The 17,825-nt window shown below is 43.0% G+C and overlaps 1 protein-coding gene across 1 annotated transcript in view; it reads right to left on the bottom strand.

Annotated features, from left to right (window-relative positions):
• The window catches only part of BAZ2A (bromodomain adjacent to zinc finger domain 2A), a 65,751-nt gene that overhangs the window by 18,109 nt on the left and 29,817 nt on the right, over positions 1-17,825 (bottom strand). Inside the window, exons 11-21 of the mRNA XM_066584771.1 lie at positions 17,375-17,436; positions 15,782-15,826; positions 15,389-15,631; positions 13,374-13,628; positions 13,081-13,295; positions 12,858-12,932; positions 9,624-9,780; positions 6,856-6,918; positions 4,832-4,976; positions 3,747-4,240; positions 48-252 (exon numbers count right to left, since the gene is read on the bottom strand). Of these exons, the coding sequence (XP_066440868.1) occupies positions 48-252; positions 3,747-4,240; positions 4,832-4,976; positions 6,856-6,918; positions 9,624-9,780; positions 12,858-12,932; positions 13,081-13,295; positions 13,374-13,628; positions 15,389-15,631; positions 15,782-15,826; positions 17,375-17,436 (1,959 nt within the window). The remainder of the gene's footprint in view (positions 1-47; positions 253-3,746; positions 4,241-4,831; positions 4,977-6,855; positions 6,919-9,623; positions 9,781-12,857; positions 12,933-13,080; positions 13,296-13,373; positions 13,629-15,388; positions 15,632-15,781; positions 15,827-17,374; positions 17,437-17,825) is intronic.

Here is a 17,825-nt window from a genome sequence, read left to right as displayed (position 1 = left end):
ACTAGTGCAGCACTGCTCGTTGGTCAACCAGCTCACCAGTAACTTACTTTCTGGTACTGGCCTTTCTATCAGTTGATTGTAGTACTTCTGCTCAATTTGGGTTAACAGTTTGCTGGATGGTCGCCCTCTTCGTTTCTCCAGAGCCGAGGTGTGTAAGGTGGCATTGTTGATGGGCTTGTTACATACTTGGCAAACCACGGATGGCAGCTGAGAGCCAACAGACTGATGCTGTTCGCCTGCCGAACCACTGACCTGTACAATGTAAGAAGCTGGTATTAAAAATGTTTTTTTATGCAAGTCCAACATCTCGATTGCATCAATAATGGAGAAACCAAAAGTATCCCTCCTTTCTGACCAATACGAAGGGAGAAGAAAGAAAAAAAAATATTTGCTTGCTAACCACTTAACAGTTTTGCCTGAATGGTGCTATGAGAAAATAACCTTACAGTTTAGAATAAGCACCACTTTTCAAATGGCTTTTTCTCCAGCTTGAACAAGACTAGAGCAGCAGTTTAGGTCTTGTTTAAAAGCCAAGTGTCTTGCCTTTTAAATAGAACTACAGGTGTAGCCCCATGTTAGATGGAGACCAAGCAGGTGAAAGTGGGAATTGCATGCATTAGGCATTCTCATTATCCTGTCCTCCGTGCAGAGGAGTCTGTGCTACCCCCTCGGCTGTGGTGATCTCCTCTGCAAGGCTGTAAATCACTCCAGAGAAGGGGGTAGCACAGACTTTTGTCTATCTTATCACTTCATTTCAGTCTTCCCTTTTGCTCTCTGACTGTGACACATTTTCAAGAGCTCTGCTAGCTGACAATCAATAGGATCCAGTGTTGACCAGGTCAGTTTCTCCCCAGTGGGAGTATGTCAGTTTTCAAGATCTCTGCTTGCAGTCATTTACTAGGAACCTATATATTTTTTACTTGGCCTGGATAAAATGTGGTGCACAGCTCAGATGCAAGACGCAGTCCTGATGGCTGCGCTGTAATCAGCCGAGCGCCTACGTGTCCATCACATGACCTGGGCCTGTACGCAAGCAATGAAAATTTTGACTGAAGGGCAGCAGGTAGCGCTCTTCAAAACAGTGAGAAAAAGATACAGAAAGTACATTGAAAAGCTGTAGAACTTTTCACTGTACGATGACTAACTTCATTTAATGACACTACAATACCCCTTTAAGTAATGATGTGATATGCTGCAGATTCCGGTCCCCAGTCCTATCAGTGAGCCCAGAGAGTCATTGGAGCTCTTCTTCCAAAAACAATCATATTAGTAAAAACCTACAGCGACTTTAATCACTTCCTCCCACCAACCTTATTAATGCCTTCCGACAGCCTTATGAAATACCTAAAGGATATGGACACCTTTCTGGGCAGCTTAAAAGACCCTGTGATAGAAATGCTTCAAATTCTTTTTATAGCCAAGAATACCCAAATTTAAAGGGATTGTGCGGTTTCAAATTAAATAAATCTTGTTATTTCTATAGCACCAACTCATTCCGCAGTGCTTTCAGGTAATTTTCTTTATTACCCCTAACCCCCCCCCAACCCCCCCCCCCCCCCCAACCGCAGAAGAATGGAAGGCCAAGTCAACCTTGAGCCACCTACCATGCGGAGGGATTGAACTCGCAACCTTCAGCAGGTCGTGAGCAAGAGCTTGGAACAGCATTTCTGCTGCCTTAACACTCTGTGCCAGCCGAAAAAAAATTTACAGCCTGGGCATGGGTTAAACTAAAGAAAACGCATACTCATCTGTCTTCACACAGCTAATCAGTTCTGCTGCCCTGTCCCCATCCTCCGCCGGCAGAAGTCAGTTAACCACTGTGGGCAAACAAAGACCGCAGCATCAGCTTCCAAATCCAGGGTGCCATGATGCCAGGAGTGTAATGCTGCGGTCTCACAATGGCTGCCGTGGTCACCTGACTTCCTACAGCATTACCTTCCCTAATTCCTGGCACCCAGGAAGTGAGCGCTGATGCCAGGCATTCGGAAGGTGACGTTGCAGTCTCTGATTGGCCACAGCAGTCAACCGGACTTCTAGCGGCGGAGGATCGGGATAGAGCAGTGGATCCGGTTAGCGGTGTCCTGGGAGGTGAAGGGAGGCAAGAATGCTTTTTTATTTTAACCCATGCTTGCACTTGACAAAGTTAGAGTTGTTTATTTGTTCTTGGACTTCCTGTATCTAACCCTTATAAAACACAAGCTGCTGAGTTCAGGGCTATCGATTCCAATGCATCTTGTCTACACTGTTCATATACACTTTTTGTCAAAAAAACACAAGCACCTAGAAGTTGTTTTGCAAAACTCAGCACGCAGTTACATCTCAGACAGATATGCAAATGATTACAGTTGTGGTGTGATTAGATGGAGAGTCTTGCCACCTGAGGCCCTAAAACTGGTTATACCCCTCCTAAGGAATGATGAGTGGCACATTTGGAGATGTTATTTGGAGAACTAGTGTTGTATTTGTGTGCAATCTTCTTGACTGTCTACCAACTGTTCATCACAACAATTCTTGACATTCTCCTTTAACCCCTTTCATCAACGAATGGTTTACATCCACAGGATCCCCTTTCACAATTTTTTCCTTAACCCCTTAATGACATGGCCTATTTTGGGCTTAAGGACGCAAGGATTTTTGGCGGATTTTCTTCTCCATTTATCAAAAGTCATAATTTTTTATTTTTCCGTCGACGCGGCCGTATAAGGGCTTGTTTTTTGCGTGGCTAACTGTAGTTTTTATCGGCATCATTTTTGGGTACATAGACTATATTGTAAAACTTTTTTTTTTTCTTATGATAGCAGAGAGAGAAAACGCATCAATTCTGCCATAGATTTTTTTTTTTACAGCGTTAATCATGCAGCATAAATGACACAATCCATTTTTTCTGCGGGTCGGTACGGTTACAACGATACCAAAATTCTTACTTTTTTTTAGGTTTTTCCACTTTTCTGCAATAAAAACCTTTTTTTTGGAAATCTTTTTTTTCTTCTAAATCGCTGCATTCAAAGTTCTGTAACTTTTTTATTTTTTTGATGTACGGAGCTTTATGAGGGCTTATTTTTTGCGAGACGAGCTGTGGGGGTTTTGGTACCATTTTGGGGAATGTACGGCTTTTTTGATCACTTTTATTGCGTTTTTAGTGAGGCAAAATGCTAAAAATTTGCATTTTGCCTAAGTTTTTTTTACGCTTTTTCCGTGCACAGACAAAAGCATGTGTAACTTATTGTACGCGTCGTTACTGACGCGACAATACCAAATATGTGGGGGCTTTTATTTTTTTTACCATTTTTTTAACGTTTTTTTAATCTTTTTTTTTTTTTTTAACAACATTTGTGTCCCCCTGGGGGACTTACAACACTGCCCTGATGATCGCTGTGATAAGGAATGGCAGGGCCGGGGCCACGCTCTCTCTGTGAACGCTTTCCCTGCCGCGATCTAAGTAGGGGGACGCAGCGGGATGCCGGCTGTGACTGACAGCCGGCTCCTGCTGTGGGATAGCGCGGGATCATATGTGATCCCACGCTATCCCCAAGACGTAAACTTCCGCCCTGGAGCGGGAAGGGGTTAATCACACCATTCTCTGTATAAGCTCAACACTGTTGCATGAAATAATTCTACAAGGTTCACTCTTTTTGAAATACTGACCCCGACTAGTCTTGTTCCGATGACCATAAATCTTCATGTTAGCACACTTTGGGTAAAAGAAAAAAAAAAGTACCAACCTCCATCCATAATTCTAGACTTACCTGTATTGGCTGTGTAGTTGCAGTGAGAGATGATGAAGAAAGTAGAGACTGTGAATTGGGCTTTTGGGAATTTTCAGTGCAAGGAGTCCTAAGGAGTGAGTTGAACAACCTGTTATCCTTCTCATCAGTGTCGGTCGCCCCAGGACAGGGCCCAATGTCAAATGTAGACGTTCCCTCAGTATGAGGAGGACTACTCTCAGGAGTCAACACCGCACTGTTCATGATAGAAGTTTGACAATGCGTCAGCCATGACAGCACTGTTGTCTGATAGAGACCTTGCTGGCTTTCAGGATGCAGATTTGCCTGCAAAAGGCCATTCAGTGGTGCTTGCTGAGCCCCCGGACACTGACAGTATTTACAGTGCTCTGCCTTCCGCGGTCGACCTCGTGAACGACTAAGTGAACAGTAGTTTTTGTCCTCTGTACCTTCTTCCTCTTCGTTCTTCACCTCAGAGGAGTTTGAAAGTTCAATCTGTGGAGTATCTGCAGTCTTACCTGGAAGAGAATATTCATCAATCAGAATCTGGTGGCATCTCTCACACTACTAATTTACATGCAGCGATTATCGCTCAAAATTCATTAAAACGATGGCATATGAGTGATAATTGTTCTGTGTAAATGCTACCATCGTTTACTCTTCTGCTGAATGATGATTTTAAGGCGAGCTTAAAATCCATTGTTCCGCTGGATAGTAGATAACACAGACCGCACCCTGTGTTCTGCAGGGGAGCAGCTGATTACATTGTATTCATGTTGGCAAGAACAAAAAGGAGCTGATTGCATCGTTCAGACCACCTGCTGAGTTCTGCAAACAGCTCATGGAGGCTTATTTGCATACAAATGAAGCTGCTAAAGTGCTAATGGGCATTAGCGCCCATTAATACTTTATTCAAAATGACTGCTAAAGCTGTCAATCTTTTAATCGTTTGAAAGATTGTCTTTGCGTGTAAACGAGCCTACAAAGTGCTGAAAAGTGTGTGTGTGTGTGGGGGGGGGGGGGACGACTGCAGTGGTTTCTCCATATCCATAGGAAATGTAGTATTATATAGCGCCCGTTCTGATGCAGGGTTGTCCATGTATACTCACCAGAGTTGTCTGTCAATCCCTCTACAAAGATACCGCCTATGTGTGGAAGCATCCAGTAGAATCTGCGGTACCGATCCTGACCCAGAGACATACAGCGAAGCCTTTGAGAGCAGCTAATGATTTTCTTTCTCAGAAACATTTGGCGCTGTAAACCAAGAAAGTAAAATGAAAACATTGGGAAATACATTCAAAAGGCATTTAAAGGAACACTAGAACTTAGAAATTAATGCTAAAAGCCCTGCAGCCAAACACAGGGTACCTTTAAAAACAGGATTTTTGTTACTTATCATAAAATCGCTTTTTCGTCACATTCGTTGGAGGACACAGAAGACATTGTGTTGTGTCCCCCAATGACACGGATGAGAAATCAACATAACAGCACTATATGTAGAGCAAAAAAAAAGGGTTCTAAGGAATCGTATTGTACTATTAGAGGGAAGGGTCTCCTAATTATATTGTATCACGTGTCAGAATCCACTTCACTAGAAACACAGTACGTGGCGGCTCAGGACTGAAGTTAGTGAATAACCACGTGACCACAGACAATAAGGTGTCTATCCAGAGAAGCAGCTTCTCTGCCATTATCTTGGGACACATACAAAGTTTATAAAGTAGGGAAGATACATTCTGACAGGTCTCTGTTAGAGGATTTTAACCCCTTAATGACGCTGCACTTTTTTCCCCCATTTTCGTTTTTTCCTCCCCCCCTTTTAAGAACACAAAACCCCTTTATTTCTCCATTGACGTCGCTGTATAAGGGCTTGTTTTTTGCGGGACGAGTTGTATTTTTCAATGGTGCTATCTAATGTACCATATAATGTACCGAAAAACGTTTTTAAAGTTCTAAGTGGAGTAAAATGAAAAAAAAAAACGACAGTCCACCATCTTTCAGTGCTTCTTGTTTCTACGGCGCACAAACTGCAACAAAATTACATGATATCGTCCTGATCCATAGAATAAAGTTTACTACGCCACCAAACTTGCATAGTTTCTTTTTTTTTTTGCTGTACTACTTTTACTTCTGCGCCCAATAACTGTTTTACTTTTCCTCCGACATAGTTGTGAGGGCTCATTTTCTGCGGGATGTCCTGTTGTTTTCTTTGGTACCATTTCAGAATACATACAACTTTTTGATCACTTTGTATTGCATTTTTTCTGGGAGACAGGGTAACTGAAAAAGTGCATTTCTGGTGTTCTTTAGGTTTTTTTTTCGGACGACGTTTACCGTACGGGGTAAATAATGCGTTACTTTGATAGATCGGACTTTTATGGACGCGGCGATGCCAAATATGTATTTTTGCTTTATGATTTAGATTTTTTTTTAGTATAGAAATGGCAAAAGAAGGGTTATTTAAACTTTTATTCCTTTTTTTTGTCTCTTACAATTAATAAAACTTTATTGATCTTGTTTGTACTTTCTTTTTGCACCCCTGGAGGACCACAACTAGTGATGCTTTGATCGCTCCTGCAGTATGATGTAATGCTATAGCATTACATCATACTGCACTTTGACAGAATCTATCAAGCCATCCCACGGGGAAAGCTTAATAGGCATTCTGCTAAGGCAGCCCTGGGGCCTTTCAGAAGGACCCCGGCTGCCATGACACCCGCACAGCTCCCTGTGATCTCATGCGGGGAGCCGTTCGGGGCATTTAAACGGTTAATAGCCGCAATAGGCCGATTGCAGCTATTGCCCGCGGGTGTCAGTTGTAATAAACAGCTGGTGCAAGTGCTGTATGAAGAGAGGTCACCCTGCGATCTCTCTTCATACATAGGCCGCCGATACAGACCGTCAAAAGGCGTATCGGCGGTCGTTAAGGGGTTAAAGTAGCATACTGTGACTTATCTATTCAAATATGTAGCTTATGTATACACCTCATAATGTTTTCTGGTTACTGCAAGTAATCAAGAGACATCAAATAGTTACATACATGTTTACTGCTGGGAATCTTTTTTATAGAGACTACAGTAAAACATGTTCACATGGGACACCAACATTTTCATTGATGCATTGTATAAGTTACCTTAGTGAGTTTCTCTATCTGTCTTTCTAGATCCAAAGTATTCACATTAGAGGAAACTTCTTCCTGCAATACAAAAATATGAAAATAGTCTATAGAGTGTTAATGCTCTCAGTAAGAAAAAAAACAAACTACCTGAAGAAACACACATTATATACATGTGTGTACACACACACACACAATATTATATAATATATATATATATATATATATATATATATATATATATATATATATATATATATACACACACACACACACACACACACACACACACACACACACACACACACACACACACACACACAAAATAGCAGTGATATGGTGTGATTAATTTGCATGGAAAAAGACAACAGCAGTAGGATGAGCTTTAGTCCACAGATAAAGACCTGAGTATTTTATTGTGCAAAGGCCCATTGACTCTGAAAGATAATCTCTCAAATGACTGAAAGATTTTGCAATCTATTTGCATAAAGTGTTCATGTCCATTAACACTTTATTATCTTCATTTGTATGTAAAAGGGCCTCCAGGAGCTGTTTGCAGAGCCCAGTGTACACTCAGCTGTGCAGACAGCGGCATTGCTCTACTGGCAGTTGCTGGAAGATTACAATGTTATCTGCCAACTCCCGTGGAGATAACAGCGAGCTTCTATTGAAAGATACTTTATCTCTCACTAGCTGAATGATGGATTTTAAGTTCACCGTAAAATCATTGTTCAAGTGAAAACTGCACGATGCCCGCGTTTACATGCAACGATTATCGCTCCTTTTCGGTCACTTAAATGAATTTTGAGTGATAATCGTTAAGTGTAAATGGGCCTTTAGGCCTCTTTCACACGGGTTACAAAATCTCGCTACAGAAAGCATTTATGTGAAGCTCATGGTTTCCAATGGGTTCTTCCAGGCTACAAAACATTTCTCATGTGAAAGAACCCATGGGAAACCATGAGCTTCACATACATGCGTTTTGTAGTGATGATTTAGTAGTGAGATTTTGTAGCCCGTGAGAAAGAAGCCTTAGAATTGATGTTAGTTCGGAGACCTGGTGCCCCCACTGTTCCTGGACCAGATCTCCTCAATGTTCAATGATATTATGACCTCGAGTCTATGGAAGCATCATTATCTATTCCACTTACATGGCCAACACTAATCTGGATGTCAGTCCTTCTCTCTACTAATCTAAAACACTGTGACACTTTTTATTTAATCCTATTATGGCCATATATATGGTTCAATCAAATCCCTCAATGCTCATCACATTGTCTTCTAACCCATCATGGAAAGATATCATCTGATTTCCACGGTGGCACTCCATAAACTTACCATTTTAGACTTCATGATAAATAGTTCTCAAGATCATACTTTTAAAAATTACTGTAAGCCACCTTCAGAGGAACGAGGAAAACACCAGTCCTTCCGATTCCCTCTCAAATCTGTCTCCCAAACTAGATGGGAGTCTCATGGAGTTCATTTGTATATTTCCCCCTCCATGTGCTGAATGGTATATAGGGGGTTTCCAAGCTCCCCTATATACTCTCAATGGGAAGCAGATCTGGGTATAACATTGTCTTTGGAGCATTGCTACCACTATTACAGGTCTGAGTAGAAACAGCTGGCAGGTCTCCTTGACTGAAACTTGACTGAAGGTGCTGTAATGTACTGATGTAGTAGCGGTTAATGCCCATTTAACATGTAACGATTATAGCTCAAAATTTGTTCAAACAAACGAATTTGAGAGATAATCCTTCAGTGTAAATAAACAATTTTTTTTTAATTTTTTTTTAAATCGCTCACTACTTGTTTGTGGTTACGGCCTTTTTCAAAGGGGATACAAAATCACAAGATTTTGTAGCAATGTAGCATCACTACAAAACGGATGTATGTGAAGCCCATGGATTCCAATGGGTTTTTTCAGGCTGCAAAATATTGCTCATGTAAAAGAACCCATTGGAAACCATGAGCTTCACATACATGCGTTTTGTAGTACTTTCGCATTGCTACAAAATCTTATGATTTTGTAGCCAGTGTAAAAGAGACCTTAATTAGGCTGCATCCGCACGGGCTACAAAATCTCACTACAAAACATCAGTCATGTGAAAGAACCCATTGGAAACCACATTGTAGCGAGATTATGTAGACCGTGCGGATGCAGCCTAAAAAACAGGGTTGCTGACTTCTCATCCTGTCTAGTGTATTCTCGTGTGGCACAGTGTTAAGGCAGCAGTATGCAGTCCTAAGCGCTCACTCGCGACCTGAAGGTTGCAGGCTCAATCCCCGCATGGTTCAGGTAGTAGACTCAAGGTGGACTCAGCCTTCCATCCCTCCGAGGTCGGAATTTCTGATATTAATCTATATATAATATCTTATCATTCTTAAATGTTATAAACCTGCTCCTATAATGTACCTCATTTGTAGCATTATTATGTGATTGTTCTCCCCTCCTGCACATAACAGTATCCATATGTTACCGTGTGGGACTACTATGCAGATTGCTGCCAATAAGTGCACTTACATTTCGATAAATAACTTTATCTACAGTGACCGTTTTTGTGTTTTTAATGTTTTAAAGTCATTTTTTGTTATATTTCATTGCTTGTGAAAAACTTTCAATCTAACAAGGATGAGGAGATGTGGGTATTCAGCTGATATCTATCAGTCTTCGTGGCTGGAGAAGGAAAAACGTTTTTATGTTTCCCAGAATATATATTTATGATACAGATTGGATGGGTTGATGAAGAAGCCTTGATGAATATTCATTGTCGGCGTTTTACCTCTTCTTCCTCCGCTGGTTTCAGTAAAGCAGCTTCCTCGCCCGCAGCATCTTCGTTCTCCTCATTGTTACGTGCGCTGCGTCTTGTCCGACACTCCTCTACACCGTTGGCTTCAGGCTCTTGTCGTCCCGTCTTCTTTCCTAATGCAAACTTTAACCTGTAAGGATATTATGATATAATGCCAGTACGTTATATACGGTGTGAGAAATGGGATATCACTATAGAGCAGGAGGAAACGGAACACATTTTTTCAACCATATAGATAGAAGCTGCACTGGGGTTGTTCTGCATCCTCGTGTTTTATGGCGACAAGCTACAGGAAACAGGTTGAACATAATAAATCTTTGCTCTTTTTCCAACCACAACAAAGTACAGCGTCAGCTAAGTGAGAATGATCGTAGGTTATACAGCAATCAAGGCAATAGGACCAGCAAAACAGGAAGGCTTGTCCTGAACTGGCACAACCCAACAAGTCGGCAAAGTTGGCAGATGAGGGGGATGCCAATACAGAGCCAGCACTGCTGCAGCATGACATGCCCTCTGAACGCCAGGGAGCTGACTGCTCCAGTGAGATGGGGACGGGGAGCGCAGGGCAGGCTAGACAGGTCCTAGTAGTGGGGGACTTAATTATAAGGGAGACAGAAAGGGCAATATGCCATAAAGACCAGGATGGTCGAACGGTGTGTTGTCTTCCTGGCGCTCGAGTTCGACACATATCGGATTGACAGATTACTGGGAGGGGCTGGTGAGGATCCAGCGGTCATGGTGCATGTTGGCAATAATGAACAAATTAGAAGTCAATGGAGGGCCCTCAAAAATGATTTCTGGGACTTAGAGTCCAAGCTCAGGGCGAGGACCTCCAGGGTAGTTTTCTCGGAAATACTGCCTGCACCTAAAGCCACACTAGAAAGGCAGCAGGATCTTAGGGAGGTAAACAAGTGGCCCTGGAGTTGGTGCAAGAAGGAGAGATTTGGGTTTCTGGAGAACTGGGCTGCCTTTGCTGTCGGCTACAGGCTCTACCATAGGGATTGGCTGCATCTTAATGGGCAGGGTGCAGCTGTGCTGGGGGAGAAGATGGCTAGAAGGCTGGAGGAGTGTTTAAACTAGGGACTGGGGGAGGGAGGGCAAAAAGAGAAACAAGAGGGTAGCCAGTGTAGGTAGCAACCTGGGTCTAAGTAATGGGCATGGGGGCCGAGCAGGGGGTGGGGTTAGTACAGTTAGAACTGACAGATCGGCCAATAGTACCATTAGTAACAAAATGAATTTAAAGAACAAAAACAACCGTATAAATTGTATGACCACGAATGCAAGAAGTCTGATCGGTAAAGTGGGTGAGCTTGAAGCAAGAATGACTGATGAAAACTATGACATAGTTGGAATAACGGAAACATGGCTTGATGATAAGTGCGATTGTGTGGTGAATTTACAAGGTTACAATCTCTTCAGAAGAGACCGCGGAAACCAGAAAGGGGGAAGGGGTGTATTTGTACATTAAATCGTACTAAATGCAGAGACTACGGGAGGATATAGGGGCAGAAGATGAACACGTGGAATCTCTATGGGTAGAAATACAGGGAGAAAAAAATAACAAAATCCCGATAGGGGTTTTCTATAGGCCACCTATTCAGAAGAAACGGAAATCTTACTATTAAGGCAGATAGAAGAGGTATCAAACCGCAGCAAAGTAATTTTCATGGGAGACTTTAATTATCAGGATATAATATGGGATAACGAGACCTGCAATTCTCACAAGGGTGATAAGTTCTTGAGAACAATTAAAGATAACTACCTTATCCAACTTGTGCAGGAACCAACGAAAGGGAGGGCCATTCTGGACTTAGTACTAACAAACCGGACCGAATAACGGGGGTACAGGTTGAGGGGCACTTGGGGAACAGTGACCACAATATAATCATCTTCCAGCTGGCATTCAATAAGAAGCCTTATCAGGGAGCGACAAATAAACTAAACTTTAGTAAAGCAAAATTTGATCAGCTTAGAACTACTATCGGTAACATTAATTGGGACAATATCCTCAAAAATATCAGTACAGAGGACAAATGGGAGAAGTTTAAAAGGATCCTAATCACCTCATGTGAGCAGTTCATTCCCTTTAAAAATAAAAAAGAACTTCAAGTAAAAGGAAACCAATGTGGCTCGACAAGACGGTAAGAGGGGCAATAAACGAAAAAAAGAAAGCGTTCAAACTACTAAAGCAAGAAGGCAGCGAAGAAGCGCTAAAATCGTACAGGGAAAAAAACAAAATATGCAAAGAAAATATCAAAATTGCTAAGGAGGAGGCAGAAAGACTGATCGCCAATGAGAGCAAAAACAACCCGGAACTATTCTTCAATTATATTAACAGTAAAAGGAGAACAACGAAATAACTCCTCACCAGCATGGGTTCATGAAGGGTCGATCATGTCAGACCAATCTGATCAGCTTCTACGATGAAGTAAGCTCTAGGCTGGACCTGGGAGAGGCTATTGATATCGTATATCTGGACTTCTCTAAAGCATTTGACACTGTGCCGCATAATAGTTGGATTGTAGATTTAACTGGAGTAACTAATGCCAGTCAGCTGCTGCAAAAGCAAATAAAGTCTTGGGGTGCATTAAAAAAGGTATAGGGGCAAAGGACGAGAACATTATCCTCCCACTATATAAGGCACTTGTCAGGCCCCACATGGAATACTGCGTACAATTCTGGACTCTGTTACTCAGGAAAGATGTTGCAGTGCTTGAGGGGGTTCGAAGAAGGGCAACTAAACTAATACATGGAATGAGGGGACTGGAATACCCAGAGATGTTATCAAAATTGGGATTATTTACCCTGGAAAAAAAGACGGCTAAGGGGCAACCAAATAACTATGTATAAATACATGAGGGCACAATACCCTAAAAAGGCTTCTACGGCGTGTAATATTCACCAAGATAGGCCATGCTGTCTATTTTTTCACGCTAGTGTGAAAAAACACGCTCATGTGAACAAACACATTGAAATCAGATCCATTTACTGCCTATTACATGAGCAAAAACTGCATGCGTGGCTCAAGTATACTCATGTGATCGAGCCCTAAGACTTGCAAATCAGAATAACTGTAAAACGGCTTGGATTGCTAATATCACACATCACCAAGTTTACATACATTCAGCGATGGAAAGTAGCATGCAATCAAAATGTAAAAAAAACTGAAATATCGGATAAATAACCCGCCAGCTTTGGTGGTGTTACCTGCGAATTTTGCCCTCAATTATCCACTTGTTCTTCCTATAATTCGACATGTTCTCAAGAGTTTTATCGATTTCACTGCAGAAATAAGCAAACATTTCCTTTTTATGAGCGGTTTATATAAAACAAATAATAAAACATGAGAATCTAAACCATTGTTGGTGGAATTATGGATTTCAATGCAATCTTAAAATCTAACGCTATAGAATGCCAGAATCAGCCTTACCTGATAATCAGAGTGCTGGCGTTAAGTTCATTAATAAGAAACGCAAGGGCAGCGGCTTTGACGTGGGGCGGATGTGCCTGAAACGGATGGGTGCGGAGGCTATCACAGAGCTCAATGTCCCCGCCGTAGGCCTCCAGGAAGATGCGGAGGACTTCGGACACATTCTCGCGGTTTAAACTGAGTTCTGAAACTTTTTCTCCTAGGATTTTCAAAGACTGTAGATAAAAGACATTAACACTGATTCCAAGAAGATGGATACAACGAAGCAATGATTTCTAAAGCCGTGTGGTTACCTGGCAGTAAGCTGGAAGCCCAGGGTCAAACAACGCAACCCTCAAAAGTTTCACTAGCAAGTCTTGTATCTCCCCTAAACTGTCGCCCATATTGAAGAGTCCCTCCTGGAGAGTGAAAAGGCTGGGTACATCCTTCGTTTCATCCAATCCAAACACTTTTCCATAAGTCTGTAGAAACTCCACCGTCGTTAAGCAATGATAGAAGGCACTACCAGGCAACACTACTCCTGGGACATGGGTGAGGTCTGGTAATGGCTGGAACAAAAGCGAAAAGTTAACAAACATGAAGGTTTCACCAATCCCCCAACTTTTTAGGGAGGTTAAGTAACTGATCTTAAAAGGCCTCCATTCAACAGCATTTTAAAATTTTCTAAAAATTTCAAAATAAATATGGAACTAAGAATTAGAATGGTGTAGTTGAAGTCTTGTTCAGCGAGGACCCAAATAATCAGAGTATAATGTATGATGGGCTGGTTAATATGGACATGCTGCCTGACAACCCCAGTAATAAGACTGTAGCTGTTAGGCAATGAATCCTAAGCATTAAAGGGGTTGTCCCGCGGCAGCAAGTGGGTCTATACACTTCTGTATGGCCATATTAATGCACTTTGTAATGTACATTGTGCAATAATTATGAGCCATACAGAAGTTATAAAAAGTTTTATACTTACCTGCTCCGTTGCTAGCGTCCTCGTTCCCATGGAGCCGACTAATTTTCGCCCTCCGATGGCCAAATTAGCCGCGCTTGCGCAGTCCAGGTCTTCTCCTGTTCTCTATGGGGCTCCGTGTAGCTCCGTGTAGCTCCGCCCCGTCACGTGCCGATTCCAGCCAATCAGGAGGCTGGAATCGGCAATGGACCGCACAGAAGAGCTGCGGTCCACGGAGGAACAGGATCCCGGCGGCCATCTTCACCGGTAAGTATAGAAGTCACCGGAGCGCGGGGATTAAGGTAAGCGCTCCGGTAAGCTTTCTTTAGGTCCCTGCATCGGGGTTGTCTCGCGCCGAACGGGGGGGGGGGGGGGGGGGGGGGGGGGGGGGGTTGAAAAAAAAAAAAAACCCGTTTCGGCGCGGGACAACCCCTTTAAGATTGTTAGCAATCGTTTAGGTATAAATCTAAAACCTAGCCTGGGATGGTGCAGACAGAAGTCAAGCCATAAGATTCCTAAGGCTGCCCGTCCAGCCCATTGCGTTCCCCGGGTCATTAATCCGGCCGCAGGGAATGCAGTGCACGCTTCCCATAGCGTTGCTATGGAAAGCGCAGCCCCCCTTGTCTGCAAGCGAAGAATCATAGCGATTCTCCACTCGCTGGCGGAAAACTGCCGCAATTCTCCACGGTCAGTCTATCTGTTAGATAGGCTGACCGCAGAGATCCGCCTGCAGGCTCCTGCTCCCGGGTGGCGGCTCCTGTGGCGGAGATCTGCCGTGGGACACCGTAAAGCCCGTGGACAGGCAGCTAAGGCTGCAGAATGAATTTAGTTTCATTAGGAGTATTAGGAAACGACTTTAAATAGTGTTTGCATGCAAAACACCTATTCAAAAGTTTTTGAGGGACGGACGTAAAGTAGTAAAGTGTTTTAGATTGAATCAGGCAGTTTAAGGAACCATGGAGCATGTTTATGACACTTTTTACGCCAGCTTCTGGCATAAAAAAGGTCGCAATTTTTTGCGCAAAAAATTGTGACTTTTCTTCTTTTTGCGTTTGTTGGGAGGGGCGTGGCTGCCTGAACCAACAGAGATATGTATAATTTACACCAGAAACGGTCTTAAATTATGCCAGAAATGTACACCAGGTCGGATCTGGCTTAGATTTCTGAGAAAGCAAATGGAGCGGCTGGGATGCGCCTAATACATGAAAAGGCAATGCACTTTTTCATGTACTAAGAGCATCATGCACCGGTAAAAGCATACTAAGCACGATGTTGGAGATGCTGGAGTTAGTAAATTTCCCCCATGGCTATTTTTCTATGGCAGTAATACTGTAGAGAAGCCTTTATACTTCTAGGAGGGTCACGCACCTGATGATCAGGCAAACACATATCTTCAGTGGGTTTCTTCAGCTCTTCCAACATAAACTGCTGTCGTTTGCGTTCTTCCAGGCGTCGCTGTTGTGCAAGCTGCTTCCTGTCTGGCTTTGGAACAGGGGGTTTTGTTACTTTCTCCTTCAGCTTTCTCTTTGCTTTCTTCTTCATTTCCATCTTCTCGGCCTCCCTTAACTTTTGCTCCATTTCTTCTTTTTCCTTTTCTTTTTTTTCTCTTAGCTATCAAAAGCACGTAGGGAGGATGAGTTATTAACAAGATTAAGTAAAACACTTGCAGTTAAGAACTGTGGTCACTACAGAATATATACCACGTAGCATATATTTTACTAATGCAGTATAATAATGCAGCAAGCGCTGCTACACACTTACTTTCAGCTTCTTTGCTGCCTCCTGTTTAGCTTCTTGGCTTCTTGCCTTAAAAATAAAGACACAAATATTGTGTTAAACAAAGATGATAGGAAAAGAAGGTCTGACTGTAAATGGAATCATCATCCGATTACATTCCTTACACTCCGTAAAACCTGAGGCTGGGTTCACACGGAGCGGAATTGTCGTAGAATTTCCCTCCGCACAGACATTCTGCTGCATTTACAGTAGCAGCAAAGCGGACGAGATTCGGAAAATCCCGTCCACAAGATGTGGAAATAACCTGCACAAAATATGTGTGGAAGCTGACTTGCGGCGCGCAATTCAAATCCGGAACGTGTCAATTATGTCGCCGTTTCCGCTGCGGAATTAACCTCTTCTCAATGAGCTGGTGAATTTCGCAAAGGAATTCGCGATGAAACCCGTTTCAAATGGTGCCGGTTCAGAGGCAGGCACTCCACTGCTGATCGCTGGAAATCAGACCTGTGTGGACTCAAGCCTTAGGCCTCATGTTCACTAGCTAAATGGAATTGCGGATTTCCGCTGCGGATTTTGCCCATAGGGAATCATTGGCAATCCGCGGTCCATTAAAGGGGTTGTCCCGCGAAAGCAAGTGGGGTTAAGCACTGCTGTATGGCCATATTAATGCACTTTGTAATATACATCGTGCATTAAATATGAGCCAAACAGAAGTTATTCACTTACCCACTCCGTTGCTGGCATCCCCGTCTCCATGGCTCCGTCTAATTTCAGCGTCTAATCGCCCGATTAGACGCGCTTGCGCAGAAGGGTCTTCTCCCTTCTGGTCGGTCCGGGCACGAGCGGCGTTCTGGCCCCGCCCCCTTCTATGCGTCATTGCGTAGCTCCGCCCCGTCACGTGTGCCGATTCCAGCCAATCAGGAGGCTGGAATCGGCAATGGACCGCACAGAGCCCATGGTGCACCATGGGAGAAGACCCGCGGTGCACCATGGGAGAAAACCGCGGTACACCATGGGAGAGATTCCGCGCGGATCGGCAACATTACTATCACATTGATAGCAATGTGTGCAGATATCTGCATGCAAAAAAAAAACATTTAAAGCAAATCCGCCGTGGATTCTGCGCGGATTGTATTTTTCGAGTGGACATGAGGCCTTAGTGATGCGGGCCCCTTATTTTTTTCTTTTTCTTGCTTTTTCTTCCCCACTTTCAAAAAGTCCCAACTCTTCTTTTTCTGTCAACATAGCTGTCTGGGGGTTTGTTTTTTTGTTGGCTGAGTTGTGTTTTTTAATCGTTTCTTCCACAAATCACATCCGCCCGTGGACATTGGTCTTAGTTGCCGTACTTCGTTGCAGATTCCACAACAGAAATTCAACAACTGGTACGCCAAGTTTGAAACCGGCCTTGTATAGACATTAGTTCCCTAAATGCAAATGCGGAAAATGTGGCAATTATAGAGACGTTATTTATATATTCAGTGAGGTTTGCCTTTCACGTTTTGAATTTGGATTATGTTTTTTTCATTACAAGCTCCCCCCCCCCACATCCTGGTTATGTTTTACAATACCCATTCACAGGGAATTTTTAGAAACCTATTATTTCATATAAAAACTCACCTTCCGCCTCATTTTCTTCCTTAACTTACTAAGCTGCACTTTTTCAACATCACTAAGGATATCTACATGGGAGAAAGAAGCAGATTGAAATGAGTTAACTTGGGTAATGCATACATCGGCCTGCGTTTATTATTGCTGGTGTCTGACGTGCGGGTCTTAACCCTTTCCAATCCACTGTCTGACGTCTAAAGACATTACGATTTAAGGCTGTACAGCTCCGATGTTGGAAGACGTCCATCGGGGTTCTCTTACTGTATATTGCCAGCCTCTCTGCTGTCGGAGCCTATCCAACGTGTCACCTCATGCAGTACTGGCTTTAGCCAGCAGATAGCGCCGTTTTATAACGGTAGAAAAAGAGTAAGCCCGCAAGGAAAACCAGGATACAAATTGGATTGGAAAGGGTTAAAAAAAAAAAAAAGTAAATGCAACAACATTGGAAAGGTTTGGAACA

This window comes from Eleutherodactylus coqui, chromosome 1, assembly GCF_035609145.1.
Source record: "Eleutherodactylus coqui strain aEleCoq1 chromosome 1, aEleCoq1.hap1, whole genome shotgun sequence".
Lineage (NCBI taxonomy): Eukaryota > Metazoa > Chordata > Amphibia > Anura > Eleutherodactylidae > Eleutherodactylus > Eleutherodactylus coqui.
Note: the sequence above shows the minus strand (reverse complement) of the source record. Positions and strands in the feature narration are given on the sequence as shown.